Source organism: Bos mutus, chromosome 23 (genome assembly GCF_027580195.1).
Source record: "Bos mutus isolate GX-2022 chromosome 23, NWIPB_WYAK_1.1, whole genome shotgun sequence".
In the NCBI taxonomy this organism is placed as follows: domain Eukaryota; kingdom Metazoa; phylum Chordata; class Mammalia; order Artiodactyla; family Bovidae; genus Bos; species Bos mutus.
In genome coordinates, this window is record NC_091639.1 from 45,375,259 (window position 1) to 45,397,063 (window position 21,805).

A 21,805-nucleotide genomic window follows, 5' to 3' on the forward strand; every position below is an offset into this window, starting at 1 on the left:
GATGAAACTGGAGCCTATTATACAGAGTGAAGTAAGCCAGAAAGAAAAACACCAATACAGTACACTAATGCATATATATGGAATTTAGAAAGATGGTAACAGTAACCCTGTATACGAGACAGCAAAAGAGACACTGATGTATAGAACAGTCTTTTGGACTCTGTGGGAGAGGGAGAAGGTGGGATGATTTGGGAGAATGGCATTGAAATATGTATAATATCATGTATGAAACGAGTCGCCAGTCCAGGTTCGATGCATGACACTGGATGCTTGGGGCTGGTGCACTGGGAAGACCCAGAGGGATGGTATGGGGAGGGAGGAGGGAGGAGGGTTCAGGATGGGGAACACAGGTATACCTGTGGCGGATTCATTTAGATATATGGCAAAACCAATACATTATTGTAAAGTTTAAAAATAAAATAAAATAAAATTCCAATTTAGAGATACACTTTAAAAAAAAAATAGACTATCTGTTCTTTGAAGATTTGACAAAAATGTACCTATAACATTATCTTTGTTTTATCTGTAGTTATATCTATCAATCATTCAAAATAGCATTATTTATCTTTATCTCTCTTTTCCTCGATAATAGAAGTTCTTCCAGGTTATTTGTGATATTTTCTTTGTCCTGTATGTTACAAATAATATTTTCTAATTTGTCACTGAAGCATCTATTTTGTTTATGGTATTTTTCATGCAAAAGAAGAACTTTAAAATTTATATCTTTGATTTGTTTATTTTTACATGTTTACATAATCTCTAGTATTATGTACTTATTTTTTAAGCATTTTGTATATATAAAGACTTTTAAAATTTAGTTTATATTGGAAACTATGAATTTCCAATAACTTCCAAGTGTTCCAGCATCAATTATTGAATCTTCACTCCATTAATTTGAAAAGTGGGTTTATTATTTCCTAAATTCTATTTATGTTTGACTCTGTATCTCTTTAAATTCATAGATCTGTCCTACTGCATTATTAGTTTATATTTTATAATATGCTTTTATATGAATGAAAGTAAAATGATCTCCTATTTTCTTCTTTTAAAAAAAAAAAAACGAAAGTGGGTCATGAATGTTCCTCATCAATATGATCATTTAAACAACAGCTGGTGGCAAGAAGTGATTCCAACACATCCTGGGATTCTGTGAAAAAGGTTTAGACCAATAATCAAACTTGAGACTAAACTAGAAGGTATGTAATTGTGGGTAAATGCAGGCAATGGATAATCAATTAAAAATAATTTGTGTAGAGACCACCTTGGTGGTCCACACAAGTTTGATACATGGTCCAGGTAGATATCACATGTCATGGGGCAGCTAAGCCTGTGTGCCCCAACAAGAAAAACCACCGCATTGAGAAGCCTGTGCACATCAAGGAAGAGTAGCCCCTGCTCTCTGCAGCTCTAGAAAGCCCGCGTGCGGCAATGAAGACACAGTGCAGCCCAAAATAAAACAATATTTTTTTTCATTTGTGTGTTTACTTAGTGTTCCTCCCTCCAGTCCCCAAATGCCACCTTTAAATAATAATAAATGAGACACTTACACCCCTCTGCCATCCCTGTTCTTAGGTTAGCTATAAATGCATGTTTTATAATTAAATTATAGGAGATTATTAGGGCATTAGTTTATTTAGGCCAAAATTTATTTCTTCTGCTAAATTTTATTCTCAAATATGGTTCCTTGAAGACTATGTACTTTCCATTCTTAGTGATTTCTATTCCAGTAATCAGCTGCATGGCACCTTCAAACAGTTATTTCTGGAGAGGGATGTGAATGAAATATTTTCCAAACTGTTAAATAATGGAAGTGTTTTTCAGTTTTTCTGAAATTTTTTAATTCAGAAGAAATACAAATTCAAAAAAAAAAGATTTAAGATAGTTAAGAATGTAAATATATTCAACTTAATTTAGATTTCAGTATGATAAAATAGTCTATAGAAGGGAATAGCAACCCACTCCAGTATTCTTGCCTGGAGAATTCCATGGACAGAGGAGCCTGGTGGTCTATAGTCCACAAGGTCGCAAAGAGTCGGACACAACTGAGCGACTAACACCCCCCCCACACACACACACATGATAAAATAATACTAGCATTTATGGTTGGTGCAAATAGTAATTGAAACAAGTTTACTGAAAAACAATTTAGTAATATTTAGTAATATTTTTCAGAAGATTTAAAAGATAATTTTATTCTAATTCAATTTTAAAGAATACACTCTAAGAAAGTGATCAGAAATTGTCAAAAATGTTTATGAACACTTATATAAAGATGTTCATTTCAACAGATTACATAATAGTGAAAACTGGAAAAGGGCTTCCCTGGTAGTTCGGCGGTAAAGAATTCACCTGCAATGAAGGAGACACAGGTTCTGTCCCTGGGTCGGGAAGATCCCCTGGAGAAGGAAATGCCACCCCACTCCAGTATTCTTGCTTGGGAAATCCCATGGACAGAGAAGCCTGGCGGAATACAGTCCACGGGGTGGCAAAAGAATTGGACACAGCTACTAAACAGCAGCAATAAACAACAACAAAAAAAGGAAAAATTGCATGCCAGACTATAATTATTCAGCTGAAAGATTATTGTCATCAAAATATGCTCATAAAGAGCACATGAAGAAATGAGAACAGTCATATACTAAAAAAAATCAAGACTAAACTAAGAGCACAACATTGCGTAAACATTGCTTAATTCTAAAAAAGTGAATGCTTGTAAAGTATGGAAAGAAATATTAAAACATCAACCATAGTAGTTCTAGATAATAGATTTAAACTTTTTTGCTGCTTCTTTTTAATTTTGGAAATACAGTGGTCATGGTGTCAACAAACTAGCTTATCATAATTCTTTGCTTGCCATTGTTTCCAAAAATGATTTCATATAATAGAATTTCCTCAGGAGGAGTGTTTCTCAGAGTGAGATCGCTGCAACACTGGGGATCCATGGCTCTGTCAGGAGAGCTCCAGAGTTCATGTGCCTTGGAAACCTCATAACCCATATCCTCCTTGCAGAGATACACAATGCTCATTGACATAATAAAGATACTGAGAAGTCTTCTCTTGGAAATATCAAACCTTATTTAATGACTGTTTCTCAGCACAGTTCAAATTTATTTGACTGTAAAATTTCAGATCCACCCCTTATAGAAGAACTTAAAACACTTTCAAGGAAATCCCCTTACAAATGCTAAGAATTCTGATTTAAAAGAGTCAGTGATTGAAGGTGTCCAACAGATTTAAACAATCATGTTTCAGCAGGGGGTTGAGTTATTAGAGATACCAAGGGAACATTTCATGCAAAGATGGGCTCAATAAAGGACAGAAATAGTATGGACCTAACAGAAGCAGAAGATATTAAGAAGAGATGGCAAGAATACACAGAACTATACAAAAAAGATCTTCACGACCCAGATAATCACGATGGTGTGATCACTCACCTAGAGCCAGACATCCTGGAATGTGACAAGTGGGCCTTAGGAAGTATCACTAAAAACAAAGCTAGTGGAGGTGATGGAATTCCAGGTGAGCTATTTCAAATCCTGAAAGATGATGCTGTGAAAGTGCTGCATTCAACATGCCAGCAAATTTGGAAAACTCAGCAGTGGCCACAGGACTGGAAAAGGTCAGTTTTCATTCCAATCCCAAAGAAAGGCAATGCCAAGGAATGCTCAAACTACTGCACAATTGCACTCATCTCACATGCTAGTAAAGTAATGCTCAAAATTCTCCAAGTCAGGCTTCAGCAATACGTGAACCGTGAACTTCCAGATGTTCAAGCTTGTTTTAGAAAAGGCAGAGGAACCAGAGATCAAATTGCCAACATCTGCTGGATTGTCGAAAAAGCAAGAGAGTTCCAGAAAAACATCTATTTCTGCTTTATTGACTATGCCAAAGCCTTTGACTGTGTGGATCACAATCAACTGTGGAAATTCTGAAAGAGATGGGAATACCAGACCACCTGACCTGCCTCTTGAGAAACCTATATGCAGGTCAGGAAGCAACAGTTAGAACTGGACATGGAACAACAGACTGGTTCCAAATAGGAAAAGGAGCACATCAAGGCTGTATTTTGTTACCCTGCTTATTTAACTTATATGCAGAGTACATCATGAGAAACACTAGGCTAGAAGAAGCACAAGCTGGAATCAAGATTGCCGGGAGAAATATCAATAACCTCAGATATGCAGATGACACCACCCTTATGGCAGGAAGTGAAGAGGAGCTAAAGAGCCTCTTGATGAAAGTGAAAGAGGAGAGTGAAAACATTGGCTTAAAGCTCAACATTCAGAAAACTAAGATCATGGCATCTGGTCCCATGACGTCATGGCAAATATTTGGGGAAACAGTGGAAACAGTGGCTGACTTTAAATCACTGCAGTTGTTGATTGCAGCCTTGAAATTAAAAGACACTTTCTCCTTGGAAGAAAAGTTATGACCAACCTAGACAGCATATTAAAAAGCAGACATTACTTTGTCAACAGAGGTCCATCTAGTCAAGGCTATGGTTTTTCCAGTAGCCACGTATGGATGTGAGAGTTGGACTATAAAGAAAGCTGAGTGCCAAAGAATTGATGCTTTTGAACTGTGGTGTTGGAGAAGACTCTTGAGAGTCCCTTGGACTGCAAGGAGATTCAACCAGTCCATCCTAAAGGAGATCAGTCCTGGGTGTTCATTGGAAGGACTGATGCTGAGGCTGAAACTCCAATACTTTGGCCACCTCATGCGAAGAGTTGACTCATTGGAAAAGATCCTGATGCTGGGAGGGATTGGGGGCAGGAGGAGAAGGGAACAACAGAGGATGAGATGGCTGGATGGCATCACCGACTCAATGCACATGAGTTTGGCTGAACTCTGGTAATTGATGATGGACAGGGAGGCCTGGCGTGCTGTGGTTCATGGGGTAGCAAAGAGTCGGACATGACTGATCGACTGAACTGAACTGAATGAGTTATTGTATATCAATGAAGTTAGTGGAATTAAAATTAAATATGATTTATGACCCAGTCATAAACAATAATTTTATCTTCTGACCTTCTAAGTATTCTGCTGCTGCTATGTCACTTCAGTCATATCCGACTCAAGCATATCTCAGTGTAAATAATTAGAAATCAGCTACTGAGATTGTTCATACTTCCCCTTACATTACAACTGTGGATTGATTGGGTGGGAGTGGTCAGGTAAAGGGAGGAAGAGAGAGAGAAAGAAAATAGAATTTTTAAAAACAAGCAGGTTCCATCCTAAATGTTCATCTTTATGCTGCAGCTACTTCTTGATTTGCCTTTCAAAGCAGAGATTAGTCCTCAGGTTTATTGCTGAAATTTGATACATAAATACACATCCTTGCTTTTTACAAGTCCTTTTTTGATTTCTTGGCTTGGTATTAAGACCCAGGGATCGAACCCAGGACTCTTGCATTTCAAGCAGATTCTTTACCATCTGAGTCACCAGGGAAGCCCACTGAGGGCTGGGGGCAGCTGAGAGTCCCCAAGCACCTTGTCCCAAAGATATTTTTTCTTGAAAAACAAGAGAAAATAAATAAACATTTATTTATTTAAATACTTATTTAATATTTATTTAAATAAATATTTATTTATTTAAATATCCCATTGCAACCACATGGACTGTAGCCCACCAGGCTTCTCTGTCCGTGGAATTCTTCAGGCAAGAATGCTGGAGTGGGTAGCCATTCCCTTTTCCAGGGGATCTTGCCAACCCAGGGATCTCACCCAGGTCTCCCATACTATAGGCCGATTCTTTACCATCTGAGCCACCAGATGGAAGCCCTAAATATCCCAAGGCCTTAGCTTTAAATTCATAAGATATGTGAAAAGCAGAAACAATAGATTTAGCTTTGGTGTGATGTAGGGGCCATGAATGAGCTGTGTGAAAGGCACTCACTTTACACATGCAAGAGATTAGGGCTGTAGCTGCTACAAATCAGGAGACGTGCTTTCTATGTGGAGTGTTCAGTGTTATATAGAACACGGAGGAGACCTCGCCATAACCAGCAGGATGGAGCAGAGGCTAGCTGCCAGGGCTCCCATCTGCAATCACAGGGATTTCCTAACCTGTAGGTTCACGGGGTCCTGCAGCCCAAACTTCCAGTTTAATAGGTTCTTCATGACATTTGCTAGCCAGTCTAGGATTGGGTCACAAAAGCTGTGACAAGGCCTTCATCCTAGCTGCAGGGCAGACCTGTTACTTGCCCTTCTACACTGGCCAGCAATCTGGTAGTTTTCCAGCATCCAAATGAACTATTATTTATTCCACCCTCCGACCTCTGCTTTTGAGGCCTATTAGTGTTTACAGCTTTGACAGTCTACCTCTTCTCTTTCTGGCCAAACATTACTCCCGTTCCTCCTAAGTCTGACTTTTGAAGGTAAGACTCAACACAGATCCCCTTTCCCTCGTTCATTACTGGCCAACTGGTCAAATGCCACAAAGGTCAGCATCCCTGGGGTCTGCAGACTGCTTGCTTCCCTCTGCCTTGAGAGTGTCATGAAGATCTGCCTTCTTCAAAAGGCCACGCATCCCCATTCAGAAGAAGGCTTAGAGGAGCCCAGCTCCAGGGAGAAGACTTTGAGTAAGCTCATTCCTAGGGATTTTTCCCCTCTAAATTCTAAAGCATTGCTAATGAAGTGAAACTATCCCAAGTCCAATATAGGAAATGTTGGAAAAATATACAGAAGTTTGATAGAGTTCAAACCATGCCCCAACCAACAGCCTTCCTGACAGCATTTACAAAGGAGAGACAGCAGAGCAGGGAGAAGCTTGCACTCTGAATCCACGTCCTCCTCTCACAGGATGTAGGACTTTGGACCAGGGACAACATCTTTGGATCTCAGTTCCCTCATCTGTAAAACAAGGTCATTTTGTGGGAATTAAATGTTAGCACTTGAAATACTATTGGCACACTGGCCGGCACCTTAGAAGCACCGAGTAAGTGTTAGCCGAGGAAGACAGTGCCTTCCGCTAGAGCAGAAATCAGGGTGAGTCTTAAGTCCTTCCTTTATGATTTCACTTTGACGATCTGGTGTTTTGTTGATATGAATTCTTGGGTAAGCACCAATCACAGGGATGGCGTCCCAGGAGACTTAGATTTACTTTTTGCAGTATATGTTCATTTCACGATCACAGAAGATCGCTAGTAAAGAGTCAAGCGGTGGTAAAATACTGAGCAATGTTTCTCAATAATCAAGTTGAAATAATAATGGTCTACTGCCCAGGATCCTGAGAAGATTCAAAGCTTCATATCCAAAAGTTCTGTATACCAGTTTTTTGAATTTTTGTTATTCTGCACGTGACAAAGTGTGTCTTCATTGACTGAGTATATCTTGAATCCATACTATGTGCAATATGTACAATAACAGAGGAGATAGCAAACACAAGCTTGTTAGCACACGTGTGAAAAAGTAACATAGGGTCCGGGGTGAAAATTCAGACACATCCAATAATCTAATGTTGAAAAATTGTGTGATCTTTACCCCTGTTTTCTAAGCACAGCACAATTCCTTCTCCAAGCACACCACAATAAATAATAAATGTTTAAGCCACACTTCTCTGGAACATACAGTAAGCATGTGGTGCAAAATATGAATCTTCGTTTGAAATATTGCCCCTAAAATCACTGGACTTTCACATAGTAAGGTCCTATGTGATACAGAGCAGATTTCAGAGAGAGCCTCTAAGCTGTGCTGAAGCCTCAGGCTACCTCTGCATTATGCTTTTTGGACTAACGGGCTTCCTTAGGTTCTGTTTGCTGATGAGAAGCTTTTTTTCTCTTCTTTTTAAAAACTTTCTTTAAAAGGGATGGAGGTTTGAAAACTTTTTCCTGTACACTAGAGGTTAATTCTACCTGGTTAGTTCAACAACAAAGGAACACATTGTTTTAGAGAATGTTTGTTAATGCTTTTCTTTTAACTTGGGGCTGGAATTTTTGTGATTTTTTGAAAGTAGGTGACATTAAGCAAAAAAGAAAAAAAAAATTCCTGGCATAAGAATCAAGAGCCTGGACCTCGAGTGTCTTGCCCTGTGATCTTGGCAGTGGGACAGGCAGTCTCTCCACTGACCCAGTAGTAGGCAGTCAGCTGCATTGGCCCAGTCACTGAATGAGTAACAAACGTCTCAGCTCTCCAGTGCCCACAGATGTGTACTGTGGTCCTATCTGCTTCCCTGAGTGCTGGATGCAAGGATGGTGTACAAAAGCGCAAACCATGATTATTATTGTTAGAAGTTTCACTGCTGTCTATATATTTCAAAAGTAGGTTACCTACCTAAAGAGCAGTGGCAAAGAACAAAAAAATGAATAGCCAGATTGTGGTCCCCGTACTGATTCTGCCTTTATCAGCTGAGTGAACTTTGTAAGTTATTTAACTTCTAATGAGTCTCAATTTTCACACCAAAAAAAAAAAAAAAAAAGGGAACAGAAAGATATTTACCCATAACAGTGGGTTTTAGACACAGATTAACTGAAAAAAGGCATGTGAATCACTTAGTCCAGTCCAGGCAGAGGAATTATATTTAATTGCTGTTATTGTTGATTTAATGACTGCTGCTACAACTATACTATCATTTAAAATTTTGTGACAGGGACTTCCCTGCTGGTCCAGGGGCTAAGACTCCATGCTCCCAATGCAGGGGCCCAGATTCGATCTCTGGTTGAGGAAGCAGATCCCAAGTGCTACAACAACTAAGAGCTCACATGCTACTTTAACTGAAGATCCCACATGCCGCAACTAAGACCTGGTGTAGCAAAATACAAAAATGATTTTTTTTTTAAAGTAAAATAAAATTATGTGACAATGTATAATTTATATGTATCACATACACAAAAAAAACAATGATAACCAGCTTGCTTAATTCTGACAAATTCTTCCTCCAAGTAAACAACTGTAAAATGCTGACCATTTTTGATATGACACTGTAGAAGAAAAAAATCTTAATTGTTGATTTGAACATGTCAGAACATGTCGGAATCCATATCATAAGAACTTAACTCATCACAATGAAAACTTTAGCAAAGAGCATCATGATGACTTATCTTTCAGCATGTTATCAAATAATGAAAAAACAATAAATCCATATTTTTCCATTCAACATATCAGGAAATAACAAAAGTCCATGTGATGACTTTACAATATGGATAGTGTAAACACAAGAGGTCCACATTCATGCAAGGCCTTTTGTGCGACTTTTTGGATAAAATCCATGCATTCCCATCTTGCTTTAAAATATTAAAACAAGAAACAATTCAAGAAAAATTAATAAAAAGATCCAACTGTCATCTGGAAAAAAAGAAAACAAAACAAAATTCAAACTCATAGTCTAGAAAAGTCAAAATGCTTCAGGCTGGATTGCGTGAAATAGAAACAAAATTTCAACAATGATACAAACAGTAATGAGAACAGCTAGAAATTAGAAAATCATAAATTCAAATATGATCTGAGAAACAGATAACACTCAGAACACCAGGACTGCATGATTATTTGAACAGAGTGGTTTTCCTTTTTAGAGTTCAGAAGTTTATTCACTGAGATTTTCATCATGAGTCAACTTTTTTTCAAAATTAAAAGAAAATAAAAACAAAATGTTAGCTTCTGAAAACAAACTCAAGATTTTTTTCCATCCTTTCAAAGGGTCTTTTAGAGAGTGGCCACGTCTTCATTACAACACTAGCCTACCAGCAATTTCCCCTTCTCCATAACAAGCAAGGAAATGGAACAGGGAATATCTGGAATGAAAGTAAAATGTTGGGTTCCTTCTAGGAATGGGTCCAAAAGTAATTTAAAAGCATCTTTCAGTAGCCCCTCCCAGAAAGCATTGCCTTCAGATGATCACAGGGAGACTTCCCAGTTACCCAAAAGTTCAGCTGTGGACTGACATTTCCCTGGACACCCCAAGGACTGAGCAGAGTCCATCAACTGTCCAACTTGAAGACAGAGTCCCTGAAAATTCCAGTTCATTTTCTTTTGGATAGAGCAAAATTCATGTGCGTAACGTCCCACAGTTTCAGTTAGAAAATGATCTGATGATATCTGGTGGACTGGGCTTAAAACACCAACCCCAGCATTAGAACCCCGTGGACCTTACTCGAGCAGAAGTTGTTACAGTAGCTGTTAACTTCATCCTTAGCTCATGTTGGCTCAAAGAGCTATAATCCCACCTTGTTAAGTTCTAACTATTAATACAATTCTGTATTATGATCTCCACTTTACAGACAAGGCGACAGTCCCAACGACGTGAAATAATTTGTTCAAAGATGTGTGTGTGTTACTGTTCAGTCGTATCTGACTCTTTGCGACCCCGTGGACTGTAGCCGACCAGGCTCCTCTGTCTGGGGGATTTTCCAGGAAAGAATACTGGAGTGGGTTGCCAATCCCTTCTCCAGGGGATCTTCCTGACCAGGAATCAAGCCCAGGTCTCCTGCATTGCAGATTCTTTAGCATCTGAGCCACCAGGGAAGCAGCACATGCAGGTATTAATGCAAAGTTGGTATTCAAGCCATTCCGACTCCAAAACATTTTACTGAGATGGTTAGGAGACTAAGTAACCTGTCCTCACTCTCAGCAAAGAAAACATCTGCAAAATATTAACCATAAGGCCCATATAAATGATGACCTGTACTATTTCCTCATGAAATTAGTCATCAATGTCTACATGAAGATTATCTGCTGAGAAGCCTACAACATTTCCAAACGGAACTCTCTTCCTCTGCTTTTGACAATTATAGAAGTAAACTCAGGTTAAAATCAACCATCCTTCGGCAATTTAAAGGGGAGCAGGGTCTATACTGGGAAGAAGCTCTTCTACTCGATGCTCATCTGGGATTAAAGGATAGGGGATGCTCTGGCCTCCAGGCTTAGAGGTTGGTTATTTATGAGAACTAAATAGCAGACACACCTGTTCCCCCATGAAATTACACATCTGGGAGTCACAGGAACTCTGCCAGGGGGGAAGAGAGGTAGCAAAGAAAAAGACAATTATTCTAATTTACCTCCTCCTGAAATGATTTCTGCCTGCAACAGGAACTGTAGATGGTATCATGTGATTCCACTCAGAATTTAAAAACCTGTCACACACTCATGGGCCATGTGAGGAAGAATGACATAGGATTGAGAATCAACAGACCTGAGATTGCAAACATATACTGCTCTTTATATTTTCCCTGCATTTATGCTAGCATTTTCTATACTGAGTTTTTATGATTGGCAATGGTAGTCTACTGTTTATATTGTGGGTTTGTTTTCTGCTTTTTTTTTACTACTTGTTTTTAATTAAAAAAAAAAAAAAAAATTGGCCATGTCACCTGTCACGTGGGATCTTAGTTCCCCAGCACAGATAGGGCCCACACCCCCAGCGCTAGAAACTTGGAGTCTTAACCACTCAACTACCAGGGAAGTTCCTGTGGGTCTTTGATTTTAATTTTAGTTTGCTATACAATACTTTTAATGTATAATATAAAATGACAGATCCAGATACAATTTAAGAACTTTTTTCAGCATCCCATGCCTGTTTTTGCCACTCAACCAACTTGTGATGTAATCAGCTCTCACAGTAAATCATTATCTCTTAAATTTTGCAATTAACCTGTACATTGGCCTGATTCTAGAACTCTTGTTGACTAAACACTCAATATGCATTTATCCATTTGTCCCAGAGATCTTCAGTTTATGCCTCAAGATCCACTCTCCACATTTCTCTGCTCAGCTGTCTGCACCAAGAGGCTGATTTTTCGGGAGCCGATCCAATGGGCCCCATGACCCTGGGCTTTCAGTGACCACCAGCCAACAGGAGAGACAGCAGAGGAGTGAAGTCTGCTGTTTACTCCCAGGCCTCGCTCCCTGCTGAGCACCTAGAGTTGGCTGCCTGGCACCCCTCTCACAAAGACCACCAGTCCCACTAGGGTGCCTTCTCCTACAGCTCTTCTGCTGGTAGCTGTTTCTGCTCCCATCCCATCCCAGCAGTTGACAAGGAAGGCTCCCCTGCAAGTCTAGGTGCTGCATTATCTCCAGTTTTTCCAGAAAGCCCCACCCACTACATTAGAAACATTATAACCTTAATTAAATTCCCCACAAATGCCTCAGTTTGTGCAAGTTGTCTCTTTCCACTGGGGATAAAAATAGATGAATAGGGCTTGATTCCTGCTAGTGTTACATGTCATCAAATATGCACTTAGGAGGGCCCTATGCTGGGTCTAATACCCTGCAGCCACCATCTTGGAAGTCTTGATAACTTTTAAACAAGTGGCCCCACATTTTCATTTTACATTGGGCTCCACAAATTACTTAGCGGCTCCTGCAAATGCAATACAGATGTTGGCTACAAATGCAATTCCAACAACAATCACTGCCATTTCAAGAGGTCTAAGGAAATGGCAACCCACTCCAGTATTCTTGCCTGGAGAATCCCAGGGAGGGGGAAGCCTGGTGGGCAGCCGCCTATGGGGTCTCACAGAGTCCGACACGACTGAAGCGACTTAGCAGCAGCAGCATGCTCCAACTCTTCTTAAAATTGTATGTAATTAACTCATTTAATTCTCTCAACACTCAAGGAGAAAGGTGTTATTATTATCTTTAGAACTTCTTAGTCAAAGAACCAGAGGCACCTTGAGAATGTAAGCATTGATAACTTGCCTGAGGTCACCCTGAAAGAAAGTGTAGCCTATGGGATTCTAATACAGGCATTCTGGCTTCTTCTCTGCTACTCTGCAATTAGATTCCATTTATAATTAAACCTAATAGCTGTTTGAGCAGTAATATACCATGGACTTTAGGATTCTGCAAATAGACTCCATCTCCCTGCATAGGAAGGCTAATTGCAAAGTTACACTAAGGACAGGAAATCTGTGCACAACAAATAATATTGAATTTCTTATATCAAGACAGCATAGCTGAAGGGGTTTGTAAATGTTAATAAATCTTTTAATGTTGACATGTCTTCTAGGCCTGCATAAAATCTAAATGAGATTTGCATCTGACCTCTTTAAACTATTTTCTTTATTGCAAACAACTTCAAGAAAGCGATTAAACCACAGGCACAATAAAAGTTGTTCTTTACTTCCAGAAAGAAGTTAAATAAACACAATATGTAAGAGATAATGTAATTAGATGGATTTATTTCTAAAACGCAGCATTCTTTTTGTAACGCAATTCCCAAGACTGCCTTGTTTAGGGAAAATAGAGTGCAAGGACACATCATTGTGAAGCCAAGGATCTTCATCATCTTAGAAATTATAAAATAATTAAACCTTGGCTTAATTTCTATACCAACCAAACAATTCAACTTTATACAAGATCTGGGTTTCTACGTTCTCTACAATAGGTGGGTAGTTCACTGCTTTCCAAGTATAGTATATGTGCTCTCTGGTTATGAAGGTTTATTTCCTTTTCTCCTCAAACCACTAAGCAGACTTTTTACTAACTTACAAATGATTTTTTTTTTCAATTTGAACATTGTACTTTTCAACAGATTTTGTTTCTATAATACCTTATTATATTATCAGTTTTATCACAGCCATTAAAACAAGACTCTCACAAACCTGGGTTACTATTTGGTTCCATAGATTCTTGTAAACATCTCTGAAAATGGCAGGTGAATACTCCCACTACGATTTTTATCTGAGTTGTAATTTTAAGACCCAGGACTGGATCTTAAACATCCCCATCAGACATGGGCATCTCAGCAGCTCCCTTTCCCTCTACCCGAATAAATGAGCCAGTTGTCAGGACTAACTGGTGTATTTTAAAGGCTATCTTAGCCAAGGGTATTATTTTAAGGGATGAGCAAATGGGGAAACCCCACAGCCCGGCCAATAAAATATGAACTGAAGGTGCAAAGAAGCACTCATAAATATTCCCTAGAACAAGGGACGCATTGTTTCCCTCCCACCCTTTCAGTGGCTCCTCTGATCTCAGCCCCTCTCTGCGTCAGGGAAGCCTCTTCCTTGAACCTGTGGTTTTTTCAAGCTGAGTTACTACATTATTTATGACTGCAAATGTGAGTGGCCCGTCTGTGTGCTCCTTCTACACACACACACTGAGTGCCCCCTCCCTCCGCCCCGCTTCGGTATTCCAGTCTGCAAGGATGAAAGGGCTTCCCCCGGAGCTGATGCGGTTGGGGATGTGGCGTGAGCTGCCATCTCAGGATGAGGCGGACGGAGGGTTTCCCCACAGCCTCCACCTGCGAGGCCTAGAGGCGGCCCCTCACACTCATTCCATTCATTTTCCTCCTTTCCAGGGCTTTAGAAAAATACTTTTTCTTTCTCCGTCTCATCCTCCCTATTCCCTGCCTCCACCAGTTTATTCTTGATCTCTTTATATTTTCTCAACATCTCTCCTCAACTCAAAAAAGGAAACCATCACTCTTCAGACATGCGACGTGTATTCCATAAAAACTTCTATCAGTCAAAGGGTTTTCTAACGCAAAAACGAGTTGCATTTTTGATGAGCGTGATTTTTGTTCAGTGATGCGGTTTTTCCCTTTTGAAACACTTGTCCTTGAATCTCCTCCTTTTAAATTTTAATAGTGTTATAAATTAGAAGAGGCACAAACAATTAAATATAGTCCAGAGATCTTCAGGGAGAGGTGAGGAGGCAAGGAAGAATGGGGATGGTAGAGAAGCAATTAAAGTGGAGTCAACAGCCTGCTGGAGAGGTTCCGATGCCCTGGGGAGCTTTGCTCCTGATGCGTGGAGGCTGCCATGGGCCCTTAGTATCCTTTTCCTTCTCGAGGAGAGAGAAAACAGGAGACCGTACCTCAATTATGGAGCTGTGACAAATTGATTTTCAGCTCATATAAGCCTCCAGCCATGAAGAAAGAAGGACCAAAGGCAGACCCCAGGAGAGGTGGGGCAGTGAGGAGAGGGATGCCAAGACAGCCTGGAGCTGGAGAGGCCCTAGAACTCCAGGGGAAAGGCCGAAAGACAGGGGTGGGGGAGAGGGGAGGCCAAGAAGAGAGGGCGGTGGTACTGCAGACATGGAAGGATGCAAGGGAAGGAGCTGCAGGCGGCGTGTGAACCGCCCCAAGCCTTCCCGAGTGGGTCGTCATGTCAATACCTTCTCTCCAACCGGGACTCCTGATCGAACTTCGAAAATTAGCAATTTGTGAGTGACCATTCAAACCTGCAAAACACTTCTAATTAAACTATGGTTATAATTATCTCTGCAGCCATGCCGTCCATCAACAAGGACATAGCACTAGAGAAGAACAGGGTCCCCCTGGGGCATGGTCAAGAATGCCAAGAGTTCACGGAGAAAAAAAGATAAAGGTCTCCACCCTCAGCAATTTCTTTTCAAAAGTGAAGAGTGGGGAAAAAATGACTATTTCACCCGATATTAGTGTTTGTTATTCCAGGCATAAACCTTGAATATGTACTATAATGGTTTTAGATTTTTTTTCCCTCCCATCCCCCCTTCCTCAAAAAAAGAAAAAAAACTTGCGTGTGTTTATAGGTGTGTTTATGTTACACAAGTGTTAATAACCCTGTTGGAGGGACTACATAGATAGGCTTCTTTAGGTAGATCTGTGTATAAATTCCTCTCCACTGGGCACTTGAGTCAGCCAAAACCAACAATAAATATCAATGATGTCTTTCAAATCTGTCAACTGAGAGTATAAGCACATTTTTTTCTTCCAGTACCAGGAGAGTTTAATGATTGGGGAGAGTAAGGGAGAAGGCTTTCATTGAAAATTGTGAAACTATTTTTCTATTTCATACTTTAACATGCTAAACATGTAGTTATAAAATACAAAACAAAAACAAATGTAAGCACCACATTTTCATACTTTTATGCATGAGAATGAGTTTACGTTCTTGAATTGTACCTAGGTATTTGACTCCAAGCCAACTGATCAAAGCCCATTAATAAGCCTAAAGTTCTTTATCAGGGAACTACATGTAGACAAAGAGTAATATAGAAGTGAATTTCCTGTGTTTGCTGTTTTCTGTACTTTCCTCTGAAATGTCTACAAATGTTACATCATTTTAATTATACAGTAACCAAGCAATCAAGTGAAGTTAGTTTCTAACTAAAAGGTCTTAGAAATGCACTGCTTGTTTCTCTTTATGTGAACTAGAGATGTACTCAAATATTGCGAACAAGCTACCTAATTATTCCTTTCATTTGCAAAGATATTTGATATATAAACTAACCCTTAACATTTTTGAAAAAGTGATAGCTAAAAAAAAATTACCAGAATGATGTTTTTGTCACTAACAAAATAATGTGGAATTGAATAAGCAAAATTCCACTGATATTAAATAGTTTTAAGGACAAACCAGAGAAATCAGTCTGTAAAAGCTGTTGACTAGGAGACTGATAAAAGTTGGCCTAAGAATAATGAATAAAATTAGGCAGAAAGTTTCTCTTCACACAGTTAATAATTAATATTTGTTTCTTCAAAGTGAACAAATCACAAAAAATAACTTAAAGGTCAGATTAGAATAATGTGTTTAATTTCATATTTAGTTATTACATTGCCTTTGAGGCAATTTATTCACATTTTATTTTTCCTTCTAGTAATTTCCAATCTGTTTTCTGCTTATAAACATAAAATTAATCACAGTTTGAATTAAATTTAATTGTTCTTGGGGAGCAAAACTTATGTTGGAAAAAAAAAAAGTGTTTCTAAATGACAAGATAATTGTAGAAAATCCATTATGTAACTTGAAAATGACCCAGGCAGGCATGAATAACAAGGATGTTACTAGACCCTTTTTATATAATTCAACTTATGGTGGGAAATATCAACAGATTCTTTTCACATATTTAAATATCAGGTGGCTTCCTCAACACAAATCCCTTGCCTCTTGCTAATTTGATCATTTGCCCTCAGTCTCCACTCTATACATATTTTTAAAGACACTAAAAAAATAAAATAAAATCCTCTTGAGTCTTTGTTAATTAATGTTACCATAAGAAACACTGAAATTCTTAGCACAGTTAATAATGATATTACACTTTTACTTTTTATAAGTATGCTTTGACCTATTTTATTACAGAAGAAATACAGGAGTCAAAGCTTTTTACTAAGTAGTGATTGAGTTCAAGCTTTGGCTGTATTAGAAGGCATAGTCTAAAGAGAATAAAATAAAATTGTGGTTTAATTTTCCTCAGAGATTCCTAGGAAAAACTCACTTAGTATCACAATTAATTAGTCAATAATTTCATGTGAGACATTTAGTTTGGAATTTTTAAAGAAAAAGTAACACAGTTTATTACTGAAGATAAATCATTACTCAGCAAGTTAAGCATGATATGAATAAATAAATAAACATTTTCTGAAACTCATACCCAGTATTGTCTCTTTAGTGTAAAATTAATACTTATATTCATAATATAATTAATTTACTGCTCTGAAATTATAATCCAAGTAATGAAAATTTTATTGATCTAAAAATATAAATATGCTTTAATGATAAAAATGGTCCCAGAAGTCCCTGAATAAAACTGTTTATTATTATTGTTGGCTTTCTTATTCTATGTAAATTTATAAAAAGCAATGGAGCAAGGGTTCAAAAATAGTATTTCATTCCTTTCTAAAAAAACAAATACACTTCTCTTGTGAATGATCAAAGTATTCAATTGTAATATAATATATTACTAGGACAGATTCAAGACTTAGCCATTGTTTTATAAATCAATAAAACAATCACTGCTTTTTCAGTGATTTATGAATATATAAATCATGCTAGATTGTACTTTTTCTATAAAAATATTAAAAAGAAAGTTAAGTTATTGAATAATCTTGAGAAATTGCTACAAAGTCAAATATACCATGAGTCAAATTTGCATGTCACTCCTATGAGGAAAAAACAATCAAACTAATTTAGAATTAAGACATATTTTGATGGCTTGAAAGTTCCAAACGGAACCTGTTAATTACATAGAGAAGAAAAGGCCCCCAGGACACTTGATTAAGGCAACCACCAATGACTTACTACAGCTTATAATGAGAGCTTTGTCTCTTATAACATGAAACATATGATTTATCAGGCACCTTATCCTTCCTACTAGGATTGCTCAGAGCAAATGAACGGGGCATATTAAGCAACACATATTATAAAAGCTTCATGTGTCATTAAGATTTGTTGCTATCTGACTTTTCAAAGAATATTTTTTTGATATATGAGGAAGTTTTTAATTAAGTGTCTAATAGAACATGTCAATTTTAACTCCAAGCAGATTGCACTTTAAAACAAAGTTTTAAAAACTCTTAACATTAAGAATTGATTACATTTGTTGATTCTATTTAGTTTCTTTTTCAGAGTCTAAAGATAGCAAACTTTTACCTTCAGTGGCTACCAAAAAATTTAAGGAAAACCACAGCCCTTGTAAAATCATTTTAAAGTGAAGACTCTTTAATAATATTGCAAGATGAAAACAAGGCATTAATTTATCATTTGATATTGTCAAGATCAATTTTTTGGTATTGTCAGTATCAGCACTCAGTAAAATATAATTTAAAAAATTATTCTCTAAGAATTCTGTTAATTAAATAATTTTTTGATTGACATATTTTTATCTTATATGACAAGGAAAGTTTTATATAGGTAAAGACCATCATAGCATGTTTTGCATTTCTCTTGCCTCTGAAAAAAATCAAGTAAGTATGATGTATTTTAATCATTCTAGTAAAAAAATGTTAGAGTGAAAATTATTTTCCAAAATATTTTTCACAGAATTTCAGAATCTGTCCTTGAAAGTCTCTGATAGTAATCTTTTACAATATTATTTGATCTTAATTAGTTTCACATCAATATTTTCACAGTAGTTTCTGCCCTGAAATGAGAGTTAAGTGGCAGTTAAGTTACATTTATATGCTTTTTAAATTACTAAACAAACAAAAAAAAGGTTCAGAATGTCACTTTTACCTTTCCATCTGTAAATATCTGCGTTATTATTATTTGGCCCATAGATTAGCTGTCCTCATAAATTCTTTAGACTATTGTCTGTTTATGCATACATTTAAACAAAATTGAAATTTTAACAAGATGTGAAAAGACCCAAATCTACCCAAACCACATGTTTAATTTTAACTATATTAAAATAATATATATATGTACATATGACTCTGTTGCCTAAGGCAAAAATCTTATATTACATCAACGAAAAAAAGGAAACAGAAGCTGGAGAGGAGAGTTATAGAAAATGACTTTACATAAACATGACCACCTACCAAGCAGCTACTTAGCCATTAGGAAAACCTCCACTTTGCGATAACATAGATGAACAAATAAATGAACAACATACCTAAATTGACAAAGCTCATGACCATGTCAGCATCATTCAGAAAGTTGGCATCATGTAGGCTGGCTAGCGGAGGACTCTGGGTGGTCAGGGGAGACGCTCGAGACAACTGGATGCGGCGAGGGTACCCATTGGGAGAGGCTGGGGAGCCCTTCCTGGCTCCCCGGGAGTCTGCAGCCAGGGGCGCCCTCACGGAGTACTCCAGCTCCTCGGGGTTCTCCTCACTGGCCATGGCGTTGTACAGGTCCAACATAAAGAGAGGTGCAGAGGAAGCTTGTTTTCCAGGTGAAAATGGTCTGGGTCTGTGAGGCAAACCCAAGATAGAGAGAATTTCCCTCTGTATTTCCCGTCTTTCGTGGTTCCGTAGTCTTCTATAAATAAAACTGGAGTGAACATGATTGTCTCCCAAACTTCCTTTTGCAGAACCCACTAGAACCCAGCAGCTCCAGAGGAAACCCACAATACCCCTAAGTAAAAATACAGTCAGATGCATTTTTGTCCAAAAGCAAAAGTTGATATTTTTAGTCCTTCTTGTCCTCTTACCAGAAAGAAAAAAAAAAAAAAGATCTAAGTTCTTAGGAGGTATATTTTCCCAGTAGCTGAAAAACAAATTTACCTATTCTTCATTTCTGAAGTGAGAGTGACATTTCTGAACACACATTCTCACTGATTTTCCTGCTCTATTTTCAGTATTTTGAAATATGTCAAGAGTAGTTATTTCTAAGAAAGCTGAAACTCCAATTTCCAATTATCCACAGTTGTTAAGAGCTTTTGCTGCATGGATGGAGCAGAAGGCGGCTAATATTATTTGATCAGATGACCTATGCATTCCTATATCAATATATGATAATCAGGCCTTTGGTATTGGAATGAACGAAAGTTGATCTTCTAATAAACTGTAGTTCCCACAGTGATCTTCACTTGCTCTTGAGTTCTTCTCAACCCTTGAGCTCTTTCCAAGATAAATCCTGATTTCTGAATCACAGATCTATGCTGATCTGCACCTTGGTGTTGGAATATATATTTGTCCGGCAGCTTGGTGATAACTTTAACATCTTTTGTGTCGTCTTAGTGTAAAACAAGACTCAAGGTTGTACTATTCAAGTCAATGTGTTTTCCTGAATTTACTTGCAAACCTTCCTGTAAGTCCCTTCACTCTCTTTCTCCTTCTTAGTGTTAATTCCACCTCCAGCAGACACAAATATACCAGCCCTCTTCAAGGGAGATCTAAAGAGTAATGTAAGCACAACCCTGCTGGGAAAGAAGAGGCTTCTCATTGTAATTTGAAACTGGTAAAGCAAAAAGAACTTAACCCCTTTGCTACCAGAAAAGCCTCCATTTTCACAATTTCATAGACACGCATCTCACACAGCACAGGGATGCATGGAGCATGTAAGTTCTAGTGGGGGAAAGCCAGTTTTCAAGCAGCAGACTGAAAATTTGGTCACCAGTTTTATAGAGGACCCTTTCAGATCTTTTTTTCTAATAGTACACATTTAGTGCATTTCTATATTAAGTCTCAGGTCGTGGCTGAATTAACATGAGATGTCTCTATCCTATATTTGAGGTTGTTTCTAGTTTTTACAAGTTGTTTAAGTTTACTTCTTACAAAAGAAAAGGAAGTTTCATAAATGAAGATTAATTTGTTGTTTGTTAATGACAGCCAGATCTTTTCAGAATAAAATACAGTAGAGAATTCATCATCAGTAAATATATTCTAGTTCCCAAAGCCGTAGTTATAATAATTCAATAATGGTGATGAGAGAGCCCGGCTTTAGTGATCTTTGAATATCAAGATTTTAAGCAGCAAAGTATATTCATACTTCCCTAGTTAATGCAGTGCATTTGAAATACAAATAGCCTAAGATATAGTGTCATGACTCTTAACTTTCAAGTCATTTCAGTTGAAATATAAGCAGATTTACAAATTAGATATTTCCCATATGTTGTACTCAGTATTTTGATTTGCCTTAACCTATACAAATAAACAGAAGTCAAATATGCTTTCTGACTACATGCAGATTTGCATTTTCAAAATCTGATGGGCATAATGGGGTACGTGCACACCTTTCTAACATACCCCACTTAATCCAGGGAAATGAGCAAAGTGCGTGTTTATCCTTAATGTTTAATGCCTTTAAACTTTGGAAGTCTACAATGTTTCTGTGCAGCTATAATTTTCCTTAGAAGCTCTCCCTTAACCTTAGGGCTCACAGCGCTTTCATTGTCTGGGAGGATATTCTGATACCAGTGTAGATTTATCAAACAAATTCTCAAACTATTATGAAATTTTAATGTTTTTCCTTTACCTAGAGGTGCCTGGTTTCTTATTTAATTCTTTTTAAATATTTCCTCTGAGGGTTTAAAGCAAAGTCATATTTCTCATAAATCTACAATTTATTGGTGAAGGCAAGATACCAAAAGGGCTTGTGGAATCTTATTGTCTGCATGATTTTTCTAATACAAACTTACTGCATTCAAACTTGATGACGCTGTTGAATATTTGCCCTACTGACAATACTTTATTAACAGCCAAGTAGCATGCCCCAGGAGCAGACCCA

At 37.8% G+C, this 21,805-nt stretch overlaps 1 protein-coding gene across 1 annotated transcript in view; it reads right to left on the minus strand.

Annotated features, from left to right (window-relative positions):
* BMP5 (bone morphogenetic protein 5) overlaps nucleotides 1–20,463 on the minus strand; it is a 143,860-nt gene extending 123,397 nt beyond the window's left edge. The window contains exon 1 of the mRNA XM_005902648.3: nucleotides 19,248–20,463. Within this exon, the coding sequence (XP_005902710.1) occupies nucleotides 19,248–19,737 (490 nt within the window). The 5' untranslated portion in view covers nucleotides 19,738–20,463. The remainder of the gene's footprint in view (nucleotides 1–19,247) is intronic.
* Between the last annotated feature and the right edge of the window lie 1,342 nt (nucleotides 20,464–21,805).